This window comes from Paroedura picta, chromosome 3, assembly GCF_049243985.1.
Source record: "Paroedura picta isolate Pp20150507F chromosome 3, Ppicta_v3.0, whole genome shotgun sequence".
Lineage (NCBI taxonomy): Eukaryota > Metazoa > Chordata > Lepidosauria > Squamata > Gekkonidae > Paroedura > Paroedura picta.
Genome location: NC_135371.1, coordinates 108,809,242 through 108,829,229, shown reverse-complemented (window position 1 = coordinate 108,829,229; position 19,988 = coordinate 108,809,242). Strand labels below are relative to the sequence as shown.

Sequence of the window (19,988 nt, the reverse complement as noted above, 5' to 3'; positions counted from 1 at the left end):
TAACCATTGTGTGGCAGTGTGCCATGTGTATTATGCACATGTCTCCAGGGACACAACCCCCCAACACATTTCCTGCTCCCATTTCCATGGGTACCTGCAAAGGGTGCATTGCAGTATGTTGCCAATGGAGGAAATAGTGGTGGCTAGAGAGAGGAAGAAGGGGCTGACTGCCCCTCAGCAGGGAAAAGCAGAAATAGCCTTCTTCACCGTCAGTGTCAACCTCTCCCTGCTGGGCCACTAATGCCAGGAGCTATCCAGACCCCCTGTTGTCTCCCCCACATATCCCTTCATTCCTCCTCTTCTCTGGGTGGTTGAGCATGATGCACGGGTTGTGCCAGCTCTTGAGTGTGAGGATGGCTTTGTGAACTGGGGGGGGGGGGGGGTTGTCACCTAACATCTACCTCATGAAACACACCTACCTCTTGGAACAACGTCCACCTCAGCAAACATCTACCTGAAGGTACCTAAGGGACCACCTCTCTGACTATGTCCCCCATAGAGCATTACGCTTAGCCATTACCAACAGACGAGTGGGCCCTGGCCCCAGGGAAGTATGTCTGGCCTCAACCATGGCCAGGACATTCTCATTCCTGGCCCCTACCTGGAGGAACATACTCCAGAAGGATATCTTGTCCCTGTTGGAACTGGCACAGTTTCACAGGGCCTGAAAAATGGAGCTCTTCCACCAGGCTTTTGGTTGGCGCCAGTGATATAACAACATCAAACCACGTCCCCCAATAGAAGAGCTCCACTGAAAACATCATTTATGTTTCTATGGTAGTAACAATAAGGACTGAACTGATGACAAGGATGAACAAAATGGAAGATGCATTTTTTAAAGCTTTTAAATATTTCAATGTTAATTATTTGTATGATTATATTACAACTAATGTACACTGCCCTGAGTCTGCACAGGAGGGTGGTATACCTACGAGGGATATGGCATCCTGTGCAAGTAGCCTTGTGATGAAGAACTGAAATAAGTTATACTGGGATCTGAAGCTAAAACTTGGTCTCAGAATTGGCTTCATCTCTCATGCCATTTGATAAGTTTGCAGCTGAATTCTGATAGCAAAAAATGCCTGTGAAGACAGAACTCTTGGATGTCTTTCTGAAGGGGTCTAGCTGGCTCAAAGTGTGTTTCCATTTTTCTGCAGAATACACTGTGGTTGCTGAGTGTACATGTTTCAGCTTGGGGGGGGGGAGTTGTGGATGTGCTTACCATGCTTGTTTGGTGGGGGTGGGGTGCTTGCTAAGAGGTCATGGGGTTACCTTGGGGAGCACTTGTTGAAGCTCTTGTCACATCTGCTTTTCTGACATTTGAAATCTACCTTTGGAGAACGGAGTGGCAGAGCCAAATCAACAGGTGTTTCTTTTCCTCTACAGAATAGAATAATTAATTGTGGCTGATGGGACCTGCATGTTTCATTCCTGGAGTTAAATTTCAAATAGTTCTAAACTGAGAGTCTTGCTGCAGTTTGGAACATTATATTTCCTAATGATTAAATTATTTGAAACGTCCTGTCTAAGAATTAAAATTCATTCTTTTCAAGCATAAGCTTAAGACTAAAGCTTGGAACAAAGTGTTTCTAACTTTTTTCTAATATTTTTCAAGTAAAGGGAAGACCTATTTCATCTCTTACCCAACTGACATTTTCCTGGGACGAGAGTGCTGGGAAAAGGACGAAGGCCAATACTGCAGTAGTGGAAATTCATCTTTCAAGGGTCAGAAGTTTGGCTTTTAAGTGATTTGTTGTTGAAAGATCCCTCCAGACTAGCAAAGTCTACAGCCAGAGACAGAAAAGGAATGCAAATATTTCCTCTACTGAACATTCCAATGCACTCTTTTAAACCTATTTCTATAGATTTTATTGACTCTGCCCAGTTGCATGTCATAAATTCCAACAGCAAATTATTTGCAGAAGGCACTACTATCTTACATTCTAACTAGGGGCAGGAATACAATGAGGGCTAGAGCTTGGCGGTGGGAAAAGGAAGGGGAGGAGTTGTCCAGTCTGTAAGGGCATGGGATTGAATGTGTGTGTTGTGTGGGAGGTTGTAGTGGCATGGTGACAAATGAGTTGAAACACTTGAGGCCTACTGCACAGGGTTGTTGTGCATATAAAACAGGAGGGAAAAGAACCTCTGCAACAGCATTCAGTTTCACCTGCACAACAATCCTGTGTGGTGGGCCTCAAAGAGAGTTTTACTTGCAGGGAAAAGACTTTGATCACAGTATCACTTATTTCAGTTCTTCATCACAAGGCTACCTGCACAGGATGCATATCTCTCTTAGGTCCATATAGCAGTGCCTGGATATGAATAATTTATTTCAAAGGTCAGAGCTTTCCTCTCACCCACAGAAGTGCGGCAAAACACAATTCTTCTTGGCCCTGATATGGCCTTACAGTGTCCTCCTAACTCTTTCCATGAGCACTAACTGGTTAAATATGTTTGTTGTTGTCAGCAATTCAGTTGTGTCCAACTCTTGGCACAGCCACCGCCACGTTCCTTGATCTTGCAACGCCTCCCTCAGCCATGCAGTGCTCTGGCTAGTGTCCACCCTGACAGTGTCCAAGCACTGTATTCTTTATTGGCCTGGTTTCCTTTTTCCACTGACCATCCTAGAATAATTGCTTCTCCATTGAGTTGGATCACATGATATGGCCAAAGTAAGGGAGCTGGAGTTTCGTGATTTTGCCTACCAATGATATATCAGACTTCATGTAGTATGGTATTTCCTTGTTTGTGATTTTTGCTGTCCATGGAACCCGTGGAAGCCTTCTCCAACACCAAATAAATCGATTCTTTGCTTATCTGATTTTTTCATCACCCAACTTCCACAGCCATAAATGGCTATTGGGAATAAGATAGATATAATGATGCTACCCCCCTTCAAGGATCGCTGCCTTGTTGTGGCAAGGGGGCTTGCGTAGTTCAGTGAAGCTATGAGCTATACCGTGCAGGGCCACCCAAGACGGACAGGTCATAGCTGAGAGCTTTGACAAAAGGTGATCCACTGGAGAAGGAAATGGCAAACCACTCCAGTATCTTTGCCATGAAAACTCTATGGACAGTTCCAAAAGGCAAAACGATATGACGCCGGAAGATGAGCCCCTCAGGTCGGAAGGTGTCCAATATGCTACTGGGGATGAGCAGACGGCTAGTACGAGTAGCGCCAGAATGAATGAAGTGGCTGGGCCAAAGCCGAAAGGACGCTCAGTTGTGGAAGTAACTGGTGGCGAAAAGACAGTCCGATGCTGTAAAGATTTTTATTCCATAGGAACCTGGAACGTCAGATCCATGAATCAAGGCAAGCTGGACGTGGTCAAGCAAGAAATGACAAGACTAAACATTGACATTTTAGGAATCAGTGAACTAAAATGGACAGGAATGGGTGAATTTAATTCAGATGACCATCAGGTATACTGCTGTGGACAAGAATCTTGCAGAAGAAATGGAGTAGCCTTCATAATCAATAAGAGAGTAGGAAAAGCAGTCTTGGGATACAATCCCCAAAATGATAGAATGATCTCAGTTCGAATCCAAGGCAAACCATTCAACATCACAGTGATCCAGGTCTATGCCCCAACCACTGCTGCTGAAGAGGATGAAGTTGATCAGTACTATGAAGCCCTACAACACCTTCTAGAAGCAACGCCAAAAAATGATGTGCTTATCATCATGGGGGATTGGAATGCTAAAGTAGGAAGCCAAAAGATAACTGGGGTAACAGGCAAGTTTGGCCTTGGAGTACAAAATGAAGCAGGGCACAGGCTGGTAGAATTTTGTCAAGAGAATACAATGGTCATAGCAAACACTCTTTTCCAGCAACCCAAGAGACGACTCTACACATGGACATCACCAGACGGTCAACACAGAAATCAGATTGACTATGTGCTCTGCAGCCAAAGATGGAAAAGTTCTATCCAGTCAATAAAAACAAGACCAGGAGCTGATTGTGGTTCAGATCATGAGCTTCTTGTTGCAAAATTTAGGCTTAAATTGAAGAAAGTAGGGAAAAGCACTAGGCCAATCAGGTATGAACTCAATCATATCCCCGACGAATACACAGTGGAGGTGACAAATAGATTTAAGGAATTAGATCTGATAGACAGAGTGCCTGAAGAACTATGGATGGAGGTTCGCAACATTGTACAAGAGGTAGCAACTAAAACCATCCCAAAGAAAAAGAAATGCAAGAAATCAAAATGGCTGTCTGAGGAAGCTTTACAAATAGCTAATGATAGAACAATAGAATGGGGAGGACCAGAGATCTTTTCAAGAAAATTGGAGATATGAAGAGAATGTTTCATGCAAAGATGGGTATGATAAGGGACCAAAAGGGTAGGGACCTCACAGAAGCAGAAGAGATTAAACAAAGGTGGCAAAATTATAACGGAAGAACTATACAAGAGCGAGCTTAACATCCCTGATGACCACAATGGGGTAGTTACTGACCTGGAGCCAGACATCCTGGAATGTGAAGTCAAATGGGCCTTAGGAAGTCTGAGCAACAATAAAGCTAGTGGTGGTGACAGCATTCCAGTTGAACTATTCAAAATCTTAAAGGACGATGCAGTAAAAATGCTACACTCAATATGCCAGCAAATTTGGAAAACTCAACAATGGCCACAGGATTGGAAAAGGTCAGTTTACATTCCAATCCCAAAGAAGGGCAATGCCAAAGAATGTTCAAACTACCGCACCATTGCACTAATTTCTCATGCTAGCAAAGTTATGCTCAAAATCCTACAAGCTAGGCTCCAGCAATATGTGGACCGAGAACTTCCAGAAGTACAGGCAAGATTTCGAAGAGGCAGAGGAACTAGAGATCAAATTGCCAACATACGCTGGATCATGGAGAAAGCTAGGGAGTACCAGAAGAACGTCTACTTCTGCTTCATTGACTATGCTAAAGCCTTTGCTTGTGTGGAGCACAACAAATTGTGGCAAGTTCTTAAAGAGATGGGAATACCAGAGCATCTTATTTGTCTCTTGAGAAACTTATATGCAGGTCAAGAAGCAACAGTGAGAACTGAACATGGAATCACTGACTGGTTCAAAATTGAGTAAGGAGTTCGGCAAGGCTGTATACTGTCGCCTTGCCTATTTAACTTGTATGCAGAGCACATCATGAGAAATGCGGGATTAGAGGAGTCACAAATTGGGATCAAGATTGCAGGGAGAAATATCAACAACCTCAGATATGCAGATGATACCACTCTAATGGCAGAAAGTGAAGAGGAACTAAAGAGCCTGTTGATGCGGGTTAAGGAGGAGAGTGCAAAAGGTGGCTTGAAACTCAACATCAAGAAAACAAAGATCATGGCATCCGGCCCTCTCAATTCCTGGCAAATAGATGGGGAAGAAATGGAGATAGTGACAGATTTTATTTTCCTGGGCTCCAAGATCACTGCAGATGGGGACTGCAGCAAAGAAATTAAAAGACGCTTGCTCCTGGGGAGGAAAGCTATGGCAAATCTAGACAGCATCCTAAAAAGCAGAGACATCACCCTGCCAACAAAAGTGCGTTTAGTCAAGGCTATTGTCTTCCCAGTTGCAATGTATGGCTGCAAAAGTTGGACCATAAGGAAGGCCGAGCATCAAAGAATTGAGGCTTTTGAACTCTGGTGCTGGAGAAGACTCTTGCGAGTCCCTTGGACTGCAAGGCGAACAAACCGGTCAGTCCTAGAGGAGATCAGCCCTGACTGCTCTTTAGAAGGCCAGATCCTGAAGATGAAACTCAAATACTTTGGCCACCTCATGAGAAGGAAGGACTCCCTGGAGAAGAGCCTAATGCTGGGAGCGATCGAGGGCAAAAGAAGAAGGGGACGACAGAGAATGAGGTGGATGGATGGAGTCACTGAAGCAGTAGGTGCAAACTTAAATGGACTCCGGGGAATGGTAGAGGACAGGAAGGCCTGGAGGATCATTGTCCATGGGGTCGCGATGGGTCGGACACGACTTCGCACATAACAACAACAATGATGCTACATTTGGTAGTCAGGCTTGCTTTTCCATATGAGTGACCCAGAGCAATTTGAGCAACCCAGAACAATCGCTGAGCGACCCAGAGCAATTTGACGTTTTGTTTCCACGTCACAATCACCAATCGTATCAGTTTGTGATCCGGAGAAATGAATTCTTGAACACATTTGATCTCTTCACCATCAATTGTTATTTTGATATATCTGTTTTTTGCAGTGGTCATTATTTTTGTCTTTTGGTGTTTATGAAAAGGCCAAATTTCTTACTTACTTCATTGATTTTTGTAATCAGCTGTTCTAGGCCTTCCTTAGTTTCTGACAGGAGGATGATGTCATCAGCGTACCAAAGATTATTTATATTCCTTCCCTCAGTCCTAATTCTAATGTTTGATTCTTTGAGTTCAACATCTCTCATAATTATCTCAGCATACAAATTAAACAGGAAGGGGAAAAGAATACAACTTTGGTGCACTCCTTTCTCTATTTTGAACCACTCAGTGTCAGAAAATGGTAAACATACAATGGCTTCTTGGTTTGTGTAGAGCAACTTCATCAGTTTAATCTAATGCACTGGCACCCCCAAATTCTGCATGACTTCCCACAATTTGTTGTGATCCACACAACATCAAAAACTTTCTTATAGTCAATAAAGGAGATGTAGACATTCTTCTGATGTTCATGTGACTTTTCCAAAATCCAGCACAGGTTTGCTATGTGATCACAAGTGCCACACTGCTGTAGAAAGCCAGCTTTGAACATCTGGGAATTTTCCCTCAATGGTTGTTGCTATGCGTTGTTGTATGATTTTGAGCAGGATCTTACCAGTATGAGAAATGTGGGCTATTGCATGGTAATTGGGACAATTTATTGAGTCCCCCTTTTTTGGTAGTGGGATGAACACCAATCATTTCCACTCCTTTGGCCAGTTATTAGTTTCCCAGATTTTCTGGCATAAAGCTGTCATGGTTTTGATTGGTACACATGTCAGCAGTTCCATGGGTATGATGTCAGTGCCTGGGGCCTGTTTGTTTGGCAATTGACTCAAGGCTCATTCAGCTTCCTCCTCAAGAATGGCCAGTTCAACTTCTGTTTCTTTTTCATTTTGAAAGTGCGAACTTCCATTCACATGTGTACAGTTCTTCTTTGTATTCCCACCACCTGTTATTGATTCTCTGTTGGTCAGTCAGTTCCTTCCCTTGTTTATCTTTGATAATGCTTTTGTGAGCAGCAAATAGCATTTGGAATCTCTTGTGTGAAAGCATTTCTCGTATGCCCCTTTTTGGAATCTTCTTCTAAGTGTTTGCATTTCTGGTTCCAGTAAGCTTCAATGTCTAATCTTGCTGCTCTTTGAAAATCAGCATTTAATTTTCTTGCTTCCTCCCTTTTGCCTGCAACTTCTGCTGCTTTTCTACATTAAGCTATTGTTACAGTTTTCTCTGATAGCCATTCTGATCTTTTTTTCTGGCTTCTTATGAGGTATGTGTTTAAATGCTGTTTCAACACTAGTTGATTGAATTTCCTGCCACAGTTCATCCATGGTATAAATATTCTATTTATACATCTCCTATTCCAGCATTTGATAATTTAATGACTATCCCTTCCTGCTTGGATTGCCAATCTGAGATTAGATAATCTCCCAGAACTACAACTGATTTCCAGACTATAAAGGTTCCTGGAGAAAATAGCTCCTTTCAATGGTGGCTGTATACCCCACAAAGGTCCCTCTGTTCCCCAAACCCTGCCCTCTCTAGGATCCATCCCTAAATCTAACATAATTTCCCAACCTAGGTTGGGAGCCTAGGTTTGGTAATCCTATGGACTACATTTCTGCCTTGTTTTTGTTTGCCCGCCCTGTCTATATCTGATTTTGTACTTGCCTTAATGTTCATCTACCTTTGTCACTCTTCTTGCATGGAGGCAACTATAGCTTTGTAACCTTGTTCTGATATGGATATTTTGAGCATTCAGTTGATGGAGAAAATAATATTTAGTTCTGAGGAAACTCTGCTCAGTTGCACTCTAGCATATATGTTGGAGGATGAATATTTTCACAGTTGAGATACAAGACTGACATAGCATTTGCTGAGATATCAACTCACCTTCCCATATTACCCTAGGATAAGGTGACCAGATTGTCCCACTATTGGAGGGACATCTGGGGGTACCTGGCAAATTGTACTTATGTTGAAATTAAATATATATATATTACAATCCTTTTTGCATTCTAATCAAGAACCCCCCCCCCCGGTCAATGGTGTCCCGTTTTACCAATGTTAAAATCTGGCCACTTTACCCTAGGAAAGTGCAACAAGCAGAGTCAAAGATTAAGAGAGGCTTCTGCTACTTTGTAGATGGCAGCCCCCCTAACAACAGTATTGTTAAGCAAGTGGTAGGAGAAAATTAGTGCCGTACAACAGTGGTCCCCAACCTTTTTTAGGCTGGGGACCGGCAGGGCAACTGCCCCACACCGCGCATCACGCATGTGCGGCCGGGCTGCGCATGCACACGTGTGCCATGCGCGGCCGAAACCGCTCATGCGCGAAAGTGCAGCGCATGTGCGAAAGTGCCGTGCATGCGCGATTTCGGCTGCACATGGTGTGTGTGCACATGCGCAGCCCGGCCGTGCATGCGCGGGCACGGCCCTGATTCCCTCTCCCCCCCTCCCGCAGTAAGAAGCTTCCCGGGCCGCAAGCTTGCGGCCCGGGAAGTTTTTTACTGTGGGGGGGGGGCGGGGAGAGGGAACCGCGGCCCGGCGCCATGGCCTTCGCAGCCCGGCACCGGGCCGCGGCCTGCAGGTTGGGGACCACTGCCGTACAAGTCATGAATTGTAGCACCCAGGTTGACCCTGCTAGTATGCCAGAATGTATAGCAATCAAAGTTAGGATCAGGACAGTCTCTAAAAAGCTTGCATTCATCAGGTGTACTAATTTAAAATGATGTCCCAGGAAGTGTCCTTAGGAAAAAAGTCCATAGGAATATAACTTACATATTTGTAATCCATTTTAGGATTCTGAAAAGCATACACAAATTGTAACACTTTTAAAGGAAAACGAACACGTTGCAGTAAAACCACATTCTGAAAATTGCTTTGTGCAGTAAAGGAAAACTCATCTTGTCCCAACCGCATGTATTTCCATCAATCATAAGTTTTTAATGATGTAATTGTGAAATAGGTGCATTTTGCATTTATAATAAGGTAAAGAACAGATGGTGACAGCTGAGATTAATTTATCCATTACATTAACTTACTCTGGAAGTAATTTTTCCTTATAAGCAATTTTATAAGAAGTTGGTAGCATAATGTTAACAGTATGGTCTAGCTACTGAATTCCTTTGGAAGCTACGATGATTACAGAGGGTTTCCCCTCCCAACCCCTTTGAATAAGAAATCACAACAACTTAACCTATCAGGTTATTTTTATTATGTCTGTATTGTACTGCTATTTTCCCCTTTTATGAAACACTCATGGTAGTTTACAATGCATAAACCCACTTAAACATGTGTGATGGAACAACGTAAAGAAACAAAGCAACATCATCAATAAAACCCAGTATGATATCAACACAAAAAGCAGCAGTAAAAAAAATCTGACTACCCACTTGAACAACTGTAAAACAAGAAGTCATATAACCAAATCTTCTGCTGGGATTCAGCCTCTTTCAAAGAAACAGGAAACGTTTCTAACTGATAATTATGGGTTTTCTAGACTGGGTGGCTGTGTTAAGTCTCCGTAATTTCACCAGTAACTGTGGTTGGCATCTTCAGAGGTGGGACACAGCAAGATGGAAATCCCTCCCTACAAAGTATGAAGTATGTGAACAGTTGCTGGGCATTTTATTTACTACGGGATGGGGGAGGGGGTAGGCACGATGACAAAGTACATTTCTGTCTTATCTGGGAGTTTCACAGAGGATGGACAGGAATTACGAAGCACTTTTCGTGCATCTGGAGGGAATTCATTAGCAAGTCTATTAGGAATTGTTTTTCCTGTGTTTGGGTAGAGTTCATTAGAAAGTTGATGAGCCAAGGTCTTGTGTCTTATCTAATGAACCATTGTGAGGTGTTTTCAAAGTCTCAAGATTTTTTATCCTGGTGTTCTTTAGGGCTGGTAGTCAGGTTTTATTGATTTTCACTCTTATTTTTGTTGAAACTATATCTGTGTTTGTGAATTTCAATAGCTTTCCTGAATAGTCTAATATAGTAGCTTTGGCACAGAGAGATTTCCATTTTACCATGTCCTCCCTCTGAAGATGCCAGCCACAGTAACTGGCAAAATGTCAGGGAATAACATTGCCAGACCACAGCCACACAGCCTGGAACGGCCACATCAATCAGTTGATTCCAGCTGAGAAGGCTTTCAACAATTCAGTCTTCTAACTCTTCCAAGGTGAACAAGAAAAGGCTGCTTGGCCTCTCAGGATACTATATTACAGAGCCTTCTAAATCTTCTAAACCCTTCTTCTCCCCACAACAGTTACCCATTGAAACAATGGATCAGATATTATTGTCCTTTGTGTAGGAACATTTGGCCTCTATATCTACCTTCAATTTTTACTTCATAGGGTTTACAACGGTATATTGTTAGTGTCTTCCAAAATATCATTTTATCTATCTTCTTCAAAAATGCACAAAAAAGATTTTGAGACTAGGTTGCAAAGATAGCGTGGCTGGCATTTCACCATCTTTGCCAAGTCAAGCTACTAGCGGCCTACCTAGCCCCGGAACATCTAGCCACAGTGATCCATGCAACAGTCACCTCTAAACTGGACTTCTATAACTTGCTCTATGCAGGCCTGGCTTTGACTTTGTCCCAGAAACTACAATTGGTCCAGAACACAGTGGCCAGAGTCCTCAAAGCAACACCATGGAGGGCTCACATCCGGCCCATTCTCCACCAGCTTCAATGGTTGCCAGTTGAATTCCGGATCTGGCTAAAGGTTCTGGTAATTACCTTCAAGGCCATTTGTGGTCAGGGCCCAGTGTACCTGAGGAACCACCTCCCTGCCTATGCCCCTCAAAGAGAACTACGCTCCACCGCCAACAATCGGCTAATGATCCCTGGCCCTAAAGAAGCCAGCCTGGCCTCAACCAGAAGCCAGAGCATTCTCTGTCCTGGCCCCCACCTGGTGGAATGAGCTCCCAGAGGAGATCAGAACCCTAATGGAGCTAAAACAGTTCTGCAGGGCCTGCAAAAGGGAGCTCTTCCACCAGGCATTTGGTTGAGACCAGGCACAACCAACAACATCTACAGGTCCCCTGCCCCCTCCCACTCCCCACCCCCAGAAATCCATCAAGGCATTCTGCTGCTAGACCTATCGTATTATTACTGTTTAATGTTGTTCTGTTACCCTTTTCAGTTAGTATTATTAATATTACAGTTATTATATATATGGTTCTTTGTATAGTTCTCAGTTCTATGTAAACCGCCCTGAGCCTTTGGGGAGGGCTGTATATAAATGTTAATAAATAAATATATAAATAAATAAAAATTAAAATATAGAAATACCTTTTAAATACCAAAGGAACACTGGCTGTTATTTTAACAGTTGCCTAAACTTTTTCCCCTCGGTTTGAAAATTATGGAAAAGTTAAAAATTTCCACTGTTATCTAAATTACAGTTTGTTCATTAGCATGTTAAATAGAGAATTTAATGTGACTAAAGTTTTATTCCTATTCTTATGAAGCCTTGTGAAAGAAACAGAATTAATCCAAATAACTGGAGATTAATATCATATTCATATACATAATGCTATTCAATAAACTGTTGAAGATACTCCTTTTAAGAGACTGCACTTACAAAAGAAATAACAATGTGAATGTGGCAAAACCTTAAATATAAAACAAATATTGTGAACGTTTCAGCTGTATACGTTTCAGCTGTTATATGGTCAGGATAACATTTTAGTGTACATGGATGCTCTAAGGATTACTGGGTTTGTTAATTGTCTGACTTTTCAGGGTTGGTGGGTGGGTGGGAATTGTACAGTTATATACCTTTTAGCTACAATATGGTCAGGATAACATCCTAGTATACATGGATGCTATAAGGAGATGAAGATTGTGAATTGTTTTTAAATCTTATGACAGTGTTATGGAAATACTTATTATTTCTACTACTTGAGCAGAAGAGGCAATTTATAATTCTTGGAAGAGAATTTGTAACCCATGTGTACCTGGAATGTACCTCATGAACATCGTCATGTGACTTTCCACTTCAAGAAGATCCAAATGATATCCTCTGCTATGGTACAAATACACTAAAACTATATAATAATTTATTTTTCATTTATGAATGATCGACTGTATGATGCAGTCCACCTTACTCTGTCTAATGATGGGATTCACTACCCTCAAAATGTCTATGAAGAACAATGGAAGCACGGAATGTGCTTGGATTGGAAACAGTGTGTGAGTATAATTCAAACTGACCTTCAATTTCTAGGCTTGCAAACGACTTCTGTGGCTCTCAAATAGTAGCACATAAGAAATTCAATTTTACACCAAGATCTAATGCCACTTACAAATTTTTCACATCAGTAATTCCACGAAAAGCCTTCCTTGGGATGCCTTGAATCTGATTTTCACTTAAATCCCTAAAAAACAGAGAAAATACAAACTTGTTAAGAATAAATGGAATAAAAAACATGTATTGGCATACAGAAATGTTAGCACCTGCAGATAATTTAGATTTGACAGAAATATGCGTTTATATTATAAGAGGTTAGTTATTTTAACAGGCAGATTTTAACAGTTCCTTTCATTGTAGAAAATGTGTCTGGCTCTTAAGGGCTACTACAAGTGAGGAATATAATTATTAAGTATAGCATTAATTTAGCAATTAAACATACATTTAAGCTTTAAGTGCCATCTTTTGTGCAATCAAAACTAACATCCACTAAGCATCGGGCATTTTCTATAGAGGCATTGTTGTAGAAACACATATAAGGAGGTGTGCTGGCCTCACTACTTTTCCTTTCTAGCAAGCTGATTTTAAAAAAATCATCATTCCAAGCATATTGCAAAAAAGCTAGAATTTTTCTAGACAATTTTATTTTATTTATAGATAAATTAATTTAAAATTTATTTATTTTAACTCAGCCCACGGCGCTGTGGGCGCCGCGGACAAAATAAAGCCGTAAGGGCTTAGTGGGAGGAGTTAGGGCGGGCTCTGTCCGTGATGGGGAAGGGTGCCGATTGGCCCCTTCCTCCGGACAGACCATAGGCCGGGCCAATCGGCAGGCGCAAAGCGCCTGCTGATTGGCCCAGCCGATTCCCGCCCTGCCGACAAGGGAGCAACTGTGAGCCGCGCAGAGCGCGGCTCGCAGTTGCTCCCTTGCCGGCGGCCTGACGCGTCGGGAGGTGCTCCGCGTGGTTGTCGGAGGCTCCCTTGCCAGCGGCCTGACCATGGTTAATCTGGGACCATGGTTAATTCCTGGTCGGCTGACCATGTTTAGCTGGATTCATCTTCATGCCAGGCCAGCTTTCCTGCTGGAGCTGTAATAAAAGATGTGGACTGTATTCACTCCAAAAATATGGTGTCATGTCATTCTTTGCTGGCTATATCAAGCCCTCCTTCCAGGCAACTGCTTTTCCTGCAGGGAGCCTATTCCTCAGCTGACAAATAAAAAGATCTTTTGGTATCTTACTGTTGATGTTTTCTTTAATTGGAATGTTGGGGACACCAAGTTATCAAACCTGTTTGACTAAAACTTCAGTCAACACTACTATTCAATGTACCTTCAATGAGTCATGCCACATGACACAACTAGCTCGTGTCATATAATTTCAACAGGTCCTGCAACACAAGCTTCAGGGTTTGGATGCTGGGCACCTGGCAATCTTGTTCAAAGGAAATCAAGCCACAAAGTGTGGCTCTCCATCTAAAAAAGTAACCATAAAATGCTACCAATTCCTCTAATAATTGTTGATGAATATTTTCAAAAAATGTAGTTTATTAAAATAATAATTCAAATATGGTAAAATAATACAGTTTTTATGGTGTTATTTTTGCATAATTTTGCTACAACAGATAGATACATAAAGAGGCGATCCGGGCCCTGTCAGAGCTGTCAAAGTTCCGCAGGGCCTGCAAAATGGAGCTCTTCTGCCAAGTCTTTGGTTGGGGCCAGTGAACTGAGAATATCTACTGGGTCCCCCTATCAGAAAGGCTCCTATCAGAAATGGCTGAAGGAAAATACCCGGAGAGATGTAGCCAATTTGCGATTGGACAACAGTTGTTAGACACAGTTTAAATGATTTTAATATTTTTTAATTTATTGATAATTTATCGGCTTAACTTGAAAGTCTATGTATTTTTATACTTGATATACACCATCCTGAGCCAAATTAGGGAGGGCGATATACAAATATCATCATCATCTTTATGGACGGGGTGCTTTAGTTATCCAGCACCCTGACATTTTGCATCATATAGAAGCACTGTTCCGAAGAGACAGTGTGCATCCGTCGGATTCATCATAATTATAACAACAATAACTGTTTCAAGATTATTGATCAGTTGGCATAGGAAACTATTTTGTCTATAAAATCATTTGGTAATGCACTGATTAGAACAGTAAGATAGAGATCTTCCCACAAGATAGAGATCTTTGCTCTTTGAGAAATTTACAATTCGTCCACCTTAAAGACAGATTTTTCAAGCAAGCAGCATCCATTAGAATACGCCCCATGGAATTTTTCCCTGTTTAAATAAGTTCTGTACTGCATTGCAGCCGTCCATCAAATTGATTTTATTGAATAATAAGCATTGTGTCTCTGACTGTGCGCACCACACAGAAAGCCTACACTGACATTCGAGGTCAAGCTGTGTCACCAAGGGCTTTCTTCTGTTTTCCATCAAGATGATGGTCCATTCAATCCCCACTTTAAATATCCTTGTCAAATTAATTAAATTTATATTAGTCATCTAGTCTACACCAATTCCTCATGGTAATGTTAACTGTTCTCTCAGAGACATCACACAAATGCCCATTTTGTTTTCTGCAATAGATGCTTTCAAACACATTCCTGGTCATTTTGATTTTTCCTATTTGTCAAAAAGTATTTAGTAAGATATCTGATGCTCATCATCCCCTGCATGACTTTGTTGCTTTATCTTAAGATACTATTAAATATTGCTTCATGGCGGGCCTTTGTTCTTATTCTGAGGGAAAGGAGAGGGAGGGAAAGGTTTTGGAGACACACTAAATTAGCATTGTGATGTAATATAAAAGAACCACATATTGGCTTACATGAAGAGAAAAATCAAAAGTTAACAACCACAAAAAAAAGCAATAAAGAGAAAATGACTTGAATCAGGTAAACATCCATATCTGAATATAACACATCTAGAAAACCAGAATATGTCCTTGGAAATATAGTCCATCTATATTGCTTCAAACAGAGCCAAAATAGAAACAAACATGATTTTCAGTATTATAGCATACTGAGATATTATTGCTGTCTCTTTTATCCCTATATTCTATCTTTTCCACAGCAATCAAAGAACATGGAATTGCAGGAAATTAACCTCTTTTTAAAAAAATCTTGTAAACTGCATTAATTTTCTCTTCTCTTGAGGATATTTGCTGGCTGACAATACAACTTCTACAAATCTTCAGAATTGTCTTATCAATTTCATAAATACTTCTCAGTATGATAAACCAACAGTTTTATTGCCAAAACAGTATCACATTTTACTAATTTTAAAGCAAGTTGCTTTTCAGACAATGTTGAAAGGCCTACTGAAAAAAATCCTGAAAGAACATACTACAAATGGCACTTAACACTGCCTTCAGTTTTATTTAACAAATTAAGAATCTTAAGTAATTTCACTAACAGTCCAAAGAAATATTGCCAAAGAAGGGAGTACCCCCCCAAAAAAAATCAAGTCAAACCAGTATTTGTTTTCAAAATACTATTGCCTATGTTAAAGAATTTCCCCCATAGTCTCTTTTATAGTCATATAACTAAGTAACTAAGTAACTAAGTAACTAAGAAATACTTTTAAAATACATAAATACAAAACAAAATTATAACAACAGTGGTAGCAAACCTACACATAAGTTTCTAAAATGATTTCCAAATACCTGAAAAGAGGTCTGTATGTAATTGCCATCTATATGCCTAGCTATAACTTTGATAGAATGAAACAAGGACCAGTACACAGATGTGTGCATGCACAGCACACACATCCAATCATGAACAAAATTTTCATGCCTTAAAAACATCAGAATATCAGAATTTTAGTCAAGGGACTGTTGTTTACCTCTGTATACATTGTAAAAAACATGTTATCACACAATTTTCACTGGTATGTTGGGTAAGCAGAGACCACCGATAGTCTTCATCATGAGATGGAATTATAAATTGCCTTGCATTGCCCTTTAAGGCTCGCATATACATTACTTCTGTGTGTTTTCCACAACTTTCTGATGACATCATAACCAATTGCATCAAGGCTATTAACCAATGTGTTTCTTCCCTTTTTAAAGGAAAGGAATATTTTTAAAATACTCGATATAGCGTTTCTGACCTAAGAGCTCAAATATTTTAACCCACTTGGTCTGGTAGAGAAGCAACTACTTTTCAAGTTGTGGGTGTACCAGGAGCTAAGTCGATTATTACCAGCAAAATATAAAAAGTAGGCTCTGGCAATTTCCTGGAAAAAAATGATTTTCTGTCAATGCTATTAGGGAAGGAATATCCACCCAGAGCAAACATCTGTTTGTTGAACTGCCGAGCTTAAAACAACAGTGCTGAAAATGATCTTGATTCACATATCCTAAGTCATATACTTGCAACCAAAGTTCCTTTTTTAAAATAAAGCACAAAGTATTCTGTGCAGAAATATAAGATTGCTAAATGTAAAGTCCCAGGATAAAGCAGCAGTTTTATTGTAGAAATGATAAGGGTTCATTCCTATACTCAGTGAAATAAACAAGTAAGCAGAAGTATCACATCAACATTGACTTGTCTCCTTCGCTGCTCTTATGTTACAAAATTAATGCTCCAACAGATTAGAATAATAACTGTTTTTCTTATTTTCAAAGAGAGAGCAACCAACTGTTCCATATACCAGCAGAGTTGGGTGCAAATTGCAGTCTTCCCTGTGGGACATAGTATTTGCCTTCTAAAATCAATGGACCTTTTTGTTCTGCTCTACTCCTCTTTTTCTTCATTAACTTCAAATATGCCTGACAAAGAGCTTTGTGAAATCTGAAAAATTTTGATTTTTTCATATGAAAGTAATAAAAGTAATATGATATTGTTTTATGGTTAATGTAAATTATTTTCTCTAGACACATCAATCCAAACATTCATTTAATTATATATTGGTTTTGTGCACATGGCTAGTAACTTCACCGAAGTTCTTTTTTTAGTCATGGAAACTATTATGAAAGAGTTGTTCTAAAATAATTGACATGATACTAATTCAGAGCTCCTGAACAATAAATCCCTCCACCAAATTTATCATACTATATCACTATAAAAAGTCATATATATTTAAATTATATTTGTTTACTTATTTGCCAAAGCACACAATTATGGTGATCACAACATTAAAGATAAAATTATTAATGCTCAATTTGATGAAAATCAAATAAGTTTTTCCTACAGGAACTGGCAGCGTACTAAGAAACTTAACCAGGGTGTGTGTGTATTTGGTGCAAAGATAGCAAACTACAGGAGACAGCTCTGTTGGAAGCAACTTTACTTCACAATTAAAAAAAAAATAACAATAGTCCACTTGACAGTGGATGACAACATATTTTAAACAAATATTTGGAGATAAACTTCTGATGCTTAAAGTGTCTTAAGAAAGAGCAGAGAACTCTGATAATAGTGGGCCCAACCTACAATCCAGTAATTCTAATACATAAATATATTTGACCTTTCCACAAACTATTCCCACCAGGACAAATAGTTACTCCATCTTTTCAACAACTTGCCAAGTAATTCACATAACGTACAGGCCTAACAACAAAATCACTCACTCTCCTTTTCTCTGTAATATTTTGCACAGCATTAAGCTAATACCCCCTTAAAAAATCACTTTCATTCAATAGATCAGACTCGACCTCACTCTGAAGAAAAAATGTTTAAAATCTGAATACATTAGAAAGATGAACAAAGTATGAAATCCAGTTGCTTTCTTTCAATGTAATTGTATGACTTCAACAATCTGCCTTATGTAATTTTGAATATATTGATAACCAAAAGAATTCCCCCCCCAGTAGTCATGTTCAACTCTACCATGTTCATCAAACACTACCATTTTTTTGTCCACTGATTTAATTTCTGAGCATTAGGACAAAGTCACTACTTAAAGTTATGATAGTAATCATACCAGGCAATTCCTAGAACAGAACATAGGTATTATTTCTGACAGCTTGTGTTGTAATGTCCTGTTTTCTACTATACTAAACAGAACTGATTAAAACTTAATGAAACGTCTTAATTAGGATCTTAAGATCATCTATATATACTGTCAACTGCTTTTATGGAATCAATAATATTTATCATCTTTCTTCCTAGCCACATTTTTTTTAATTGGGGAAAATAAACAAGACCAGGAAATACATAATTAGTTAATAGTATATTTAGCAGTGTATGCAACAATGGTGAAGAAACAAAGACTAAACAGGAAAAAAATGAATTACCTACTGAGTATGTGAAAGCAAGCCTTGAGGGATATTTGGCCCTACTGCATGCCACAAAGATTTTACAATGTAGTTAGTGTCAGACCTCCCACTTAATGGTGTTCCACTGTGCAAAAAAACCAAAAAAAAGTGTGGGTGTGTTCTTACTATTTAAAAGCATTAAAGTATCTTGTGACATTTCAAGGTTTTATTTCTGGAGAAGACAAGGACAGAACTCTGATTAATCAGCAAATGTCTTGGCTCAGCACTCTGCAAGAATATTTATTTACATAATAGCACTTCCAAAAATTAACTCTACATTCTTCTGAGTTGCCATCAAACATGTTATTGGATTGCAGACTGACAATGTCAGGCTCATATAATTAACTTAAGTATAAAGCAGAAACTGATGGCAGGCAGAGAAGATCACATGCTTAATAGGCTCATATGAAAGTTCATATGTTCCATTTTTCATTTGCACACTACAAGGAACCACATGAGGGACAAAGTCGTCCTGAGCCAATTAACTGTGTTATCACCTTTGGAAAAGAAGAAATAATACATCTGGCATTTTTATGTTTTCAAGTCTATTTTCCATATAAACGAATTGGGAGGGATCTATTCTCATTCTATAGCTTATTTTTATTTAACATAAGCACATATGTGAATGCTTGAAGTCTGAAGTAGAAAGTGTTTCATTGTCAGTTTTGAAAAAAATTGAAAAGCAAATCATGCAAAGACATTTCCATCAACAGCTTAATGTGGGTGGTTCGTTTTAGTAAAATCTTTTTACGTAAAAGCCATTGCCGATATATCTGCATATATTCAACAGCACTTTACCACGGGAAAACTCTCAAAAGATGAAAACAGATGAACCCACACTTGGAACTCTCAACAGTTGTAGTGGATGTTGACTATTATTCTGGTTTCTTCCCTCTCAAACTGAGTGTGTAAGAAGAATTTCAAAGCAAGACTTAAGCACTATGTCAGATCCTAAAGGAATTCATTATCCTAGAATCCTGTGGTGATGAAATCAAAGAAAATCAAATAAAAAGTAAGTATTATAGTGTATATCCAAGAAGCAGTTTTTCTAGGGTACATCCAAGAAATAGGTTTAATGCAGACACCATGTTAAGCCATTATTAAAGGTAAAGGTATCCCCTGTGCAAGCACAGAGTCATGTCTGACCATTGGGGTGACGCCCTCTAGCATTTTTATGGCAGTCTCAATATGGGGTGGTTTGCCAGTGCCTTCCCCAGTCATTACCGTTTATCCCCCAGCAAGCTGGGTACTCATTTTACCGACCTCGGAAGGATGGAAGGCTGAGTCAACCCTGAGCCAGCTGCTGGGATCAA

At 39.9% G+C, this 19,988-nt stretch overlaps 1 protein-coding gene across 3 annotated transcripts in view; it reads right to left on the bottom strand.

Moving 5' to 3' along the window:
• Positions 1 to 19,988, bottom strand: part of SLIT3 (slit guidance ligand 3) — a 713,209-nt gene that overhangs the window by 335,639 nt on the left and 357,582 nt on the right. For all 3 annotated transcript variants that reach the window (XM_077327142.1, XM_077327144.1, XM_077327141.1), the window contains exon 5: positions 12,514 to 12,585. In XM_077327142.1, the coding sequence (XP_077183257.1) occupies positions 12,514 to 12,585 (72 nt within the window). The remainder of the gene's footprint in view (positions 1 to 12,513; positions 12,586 to 19,988) is intronic.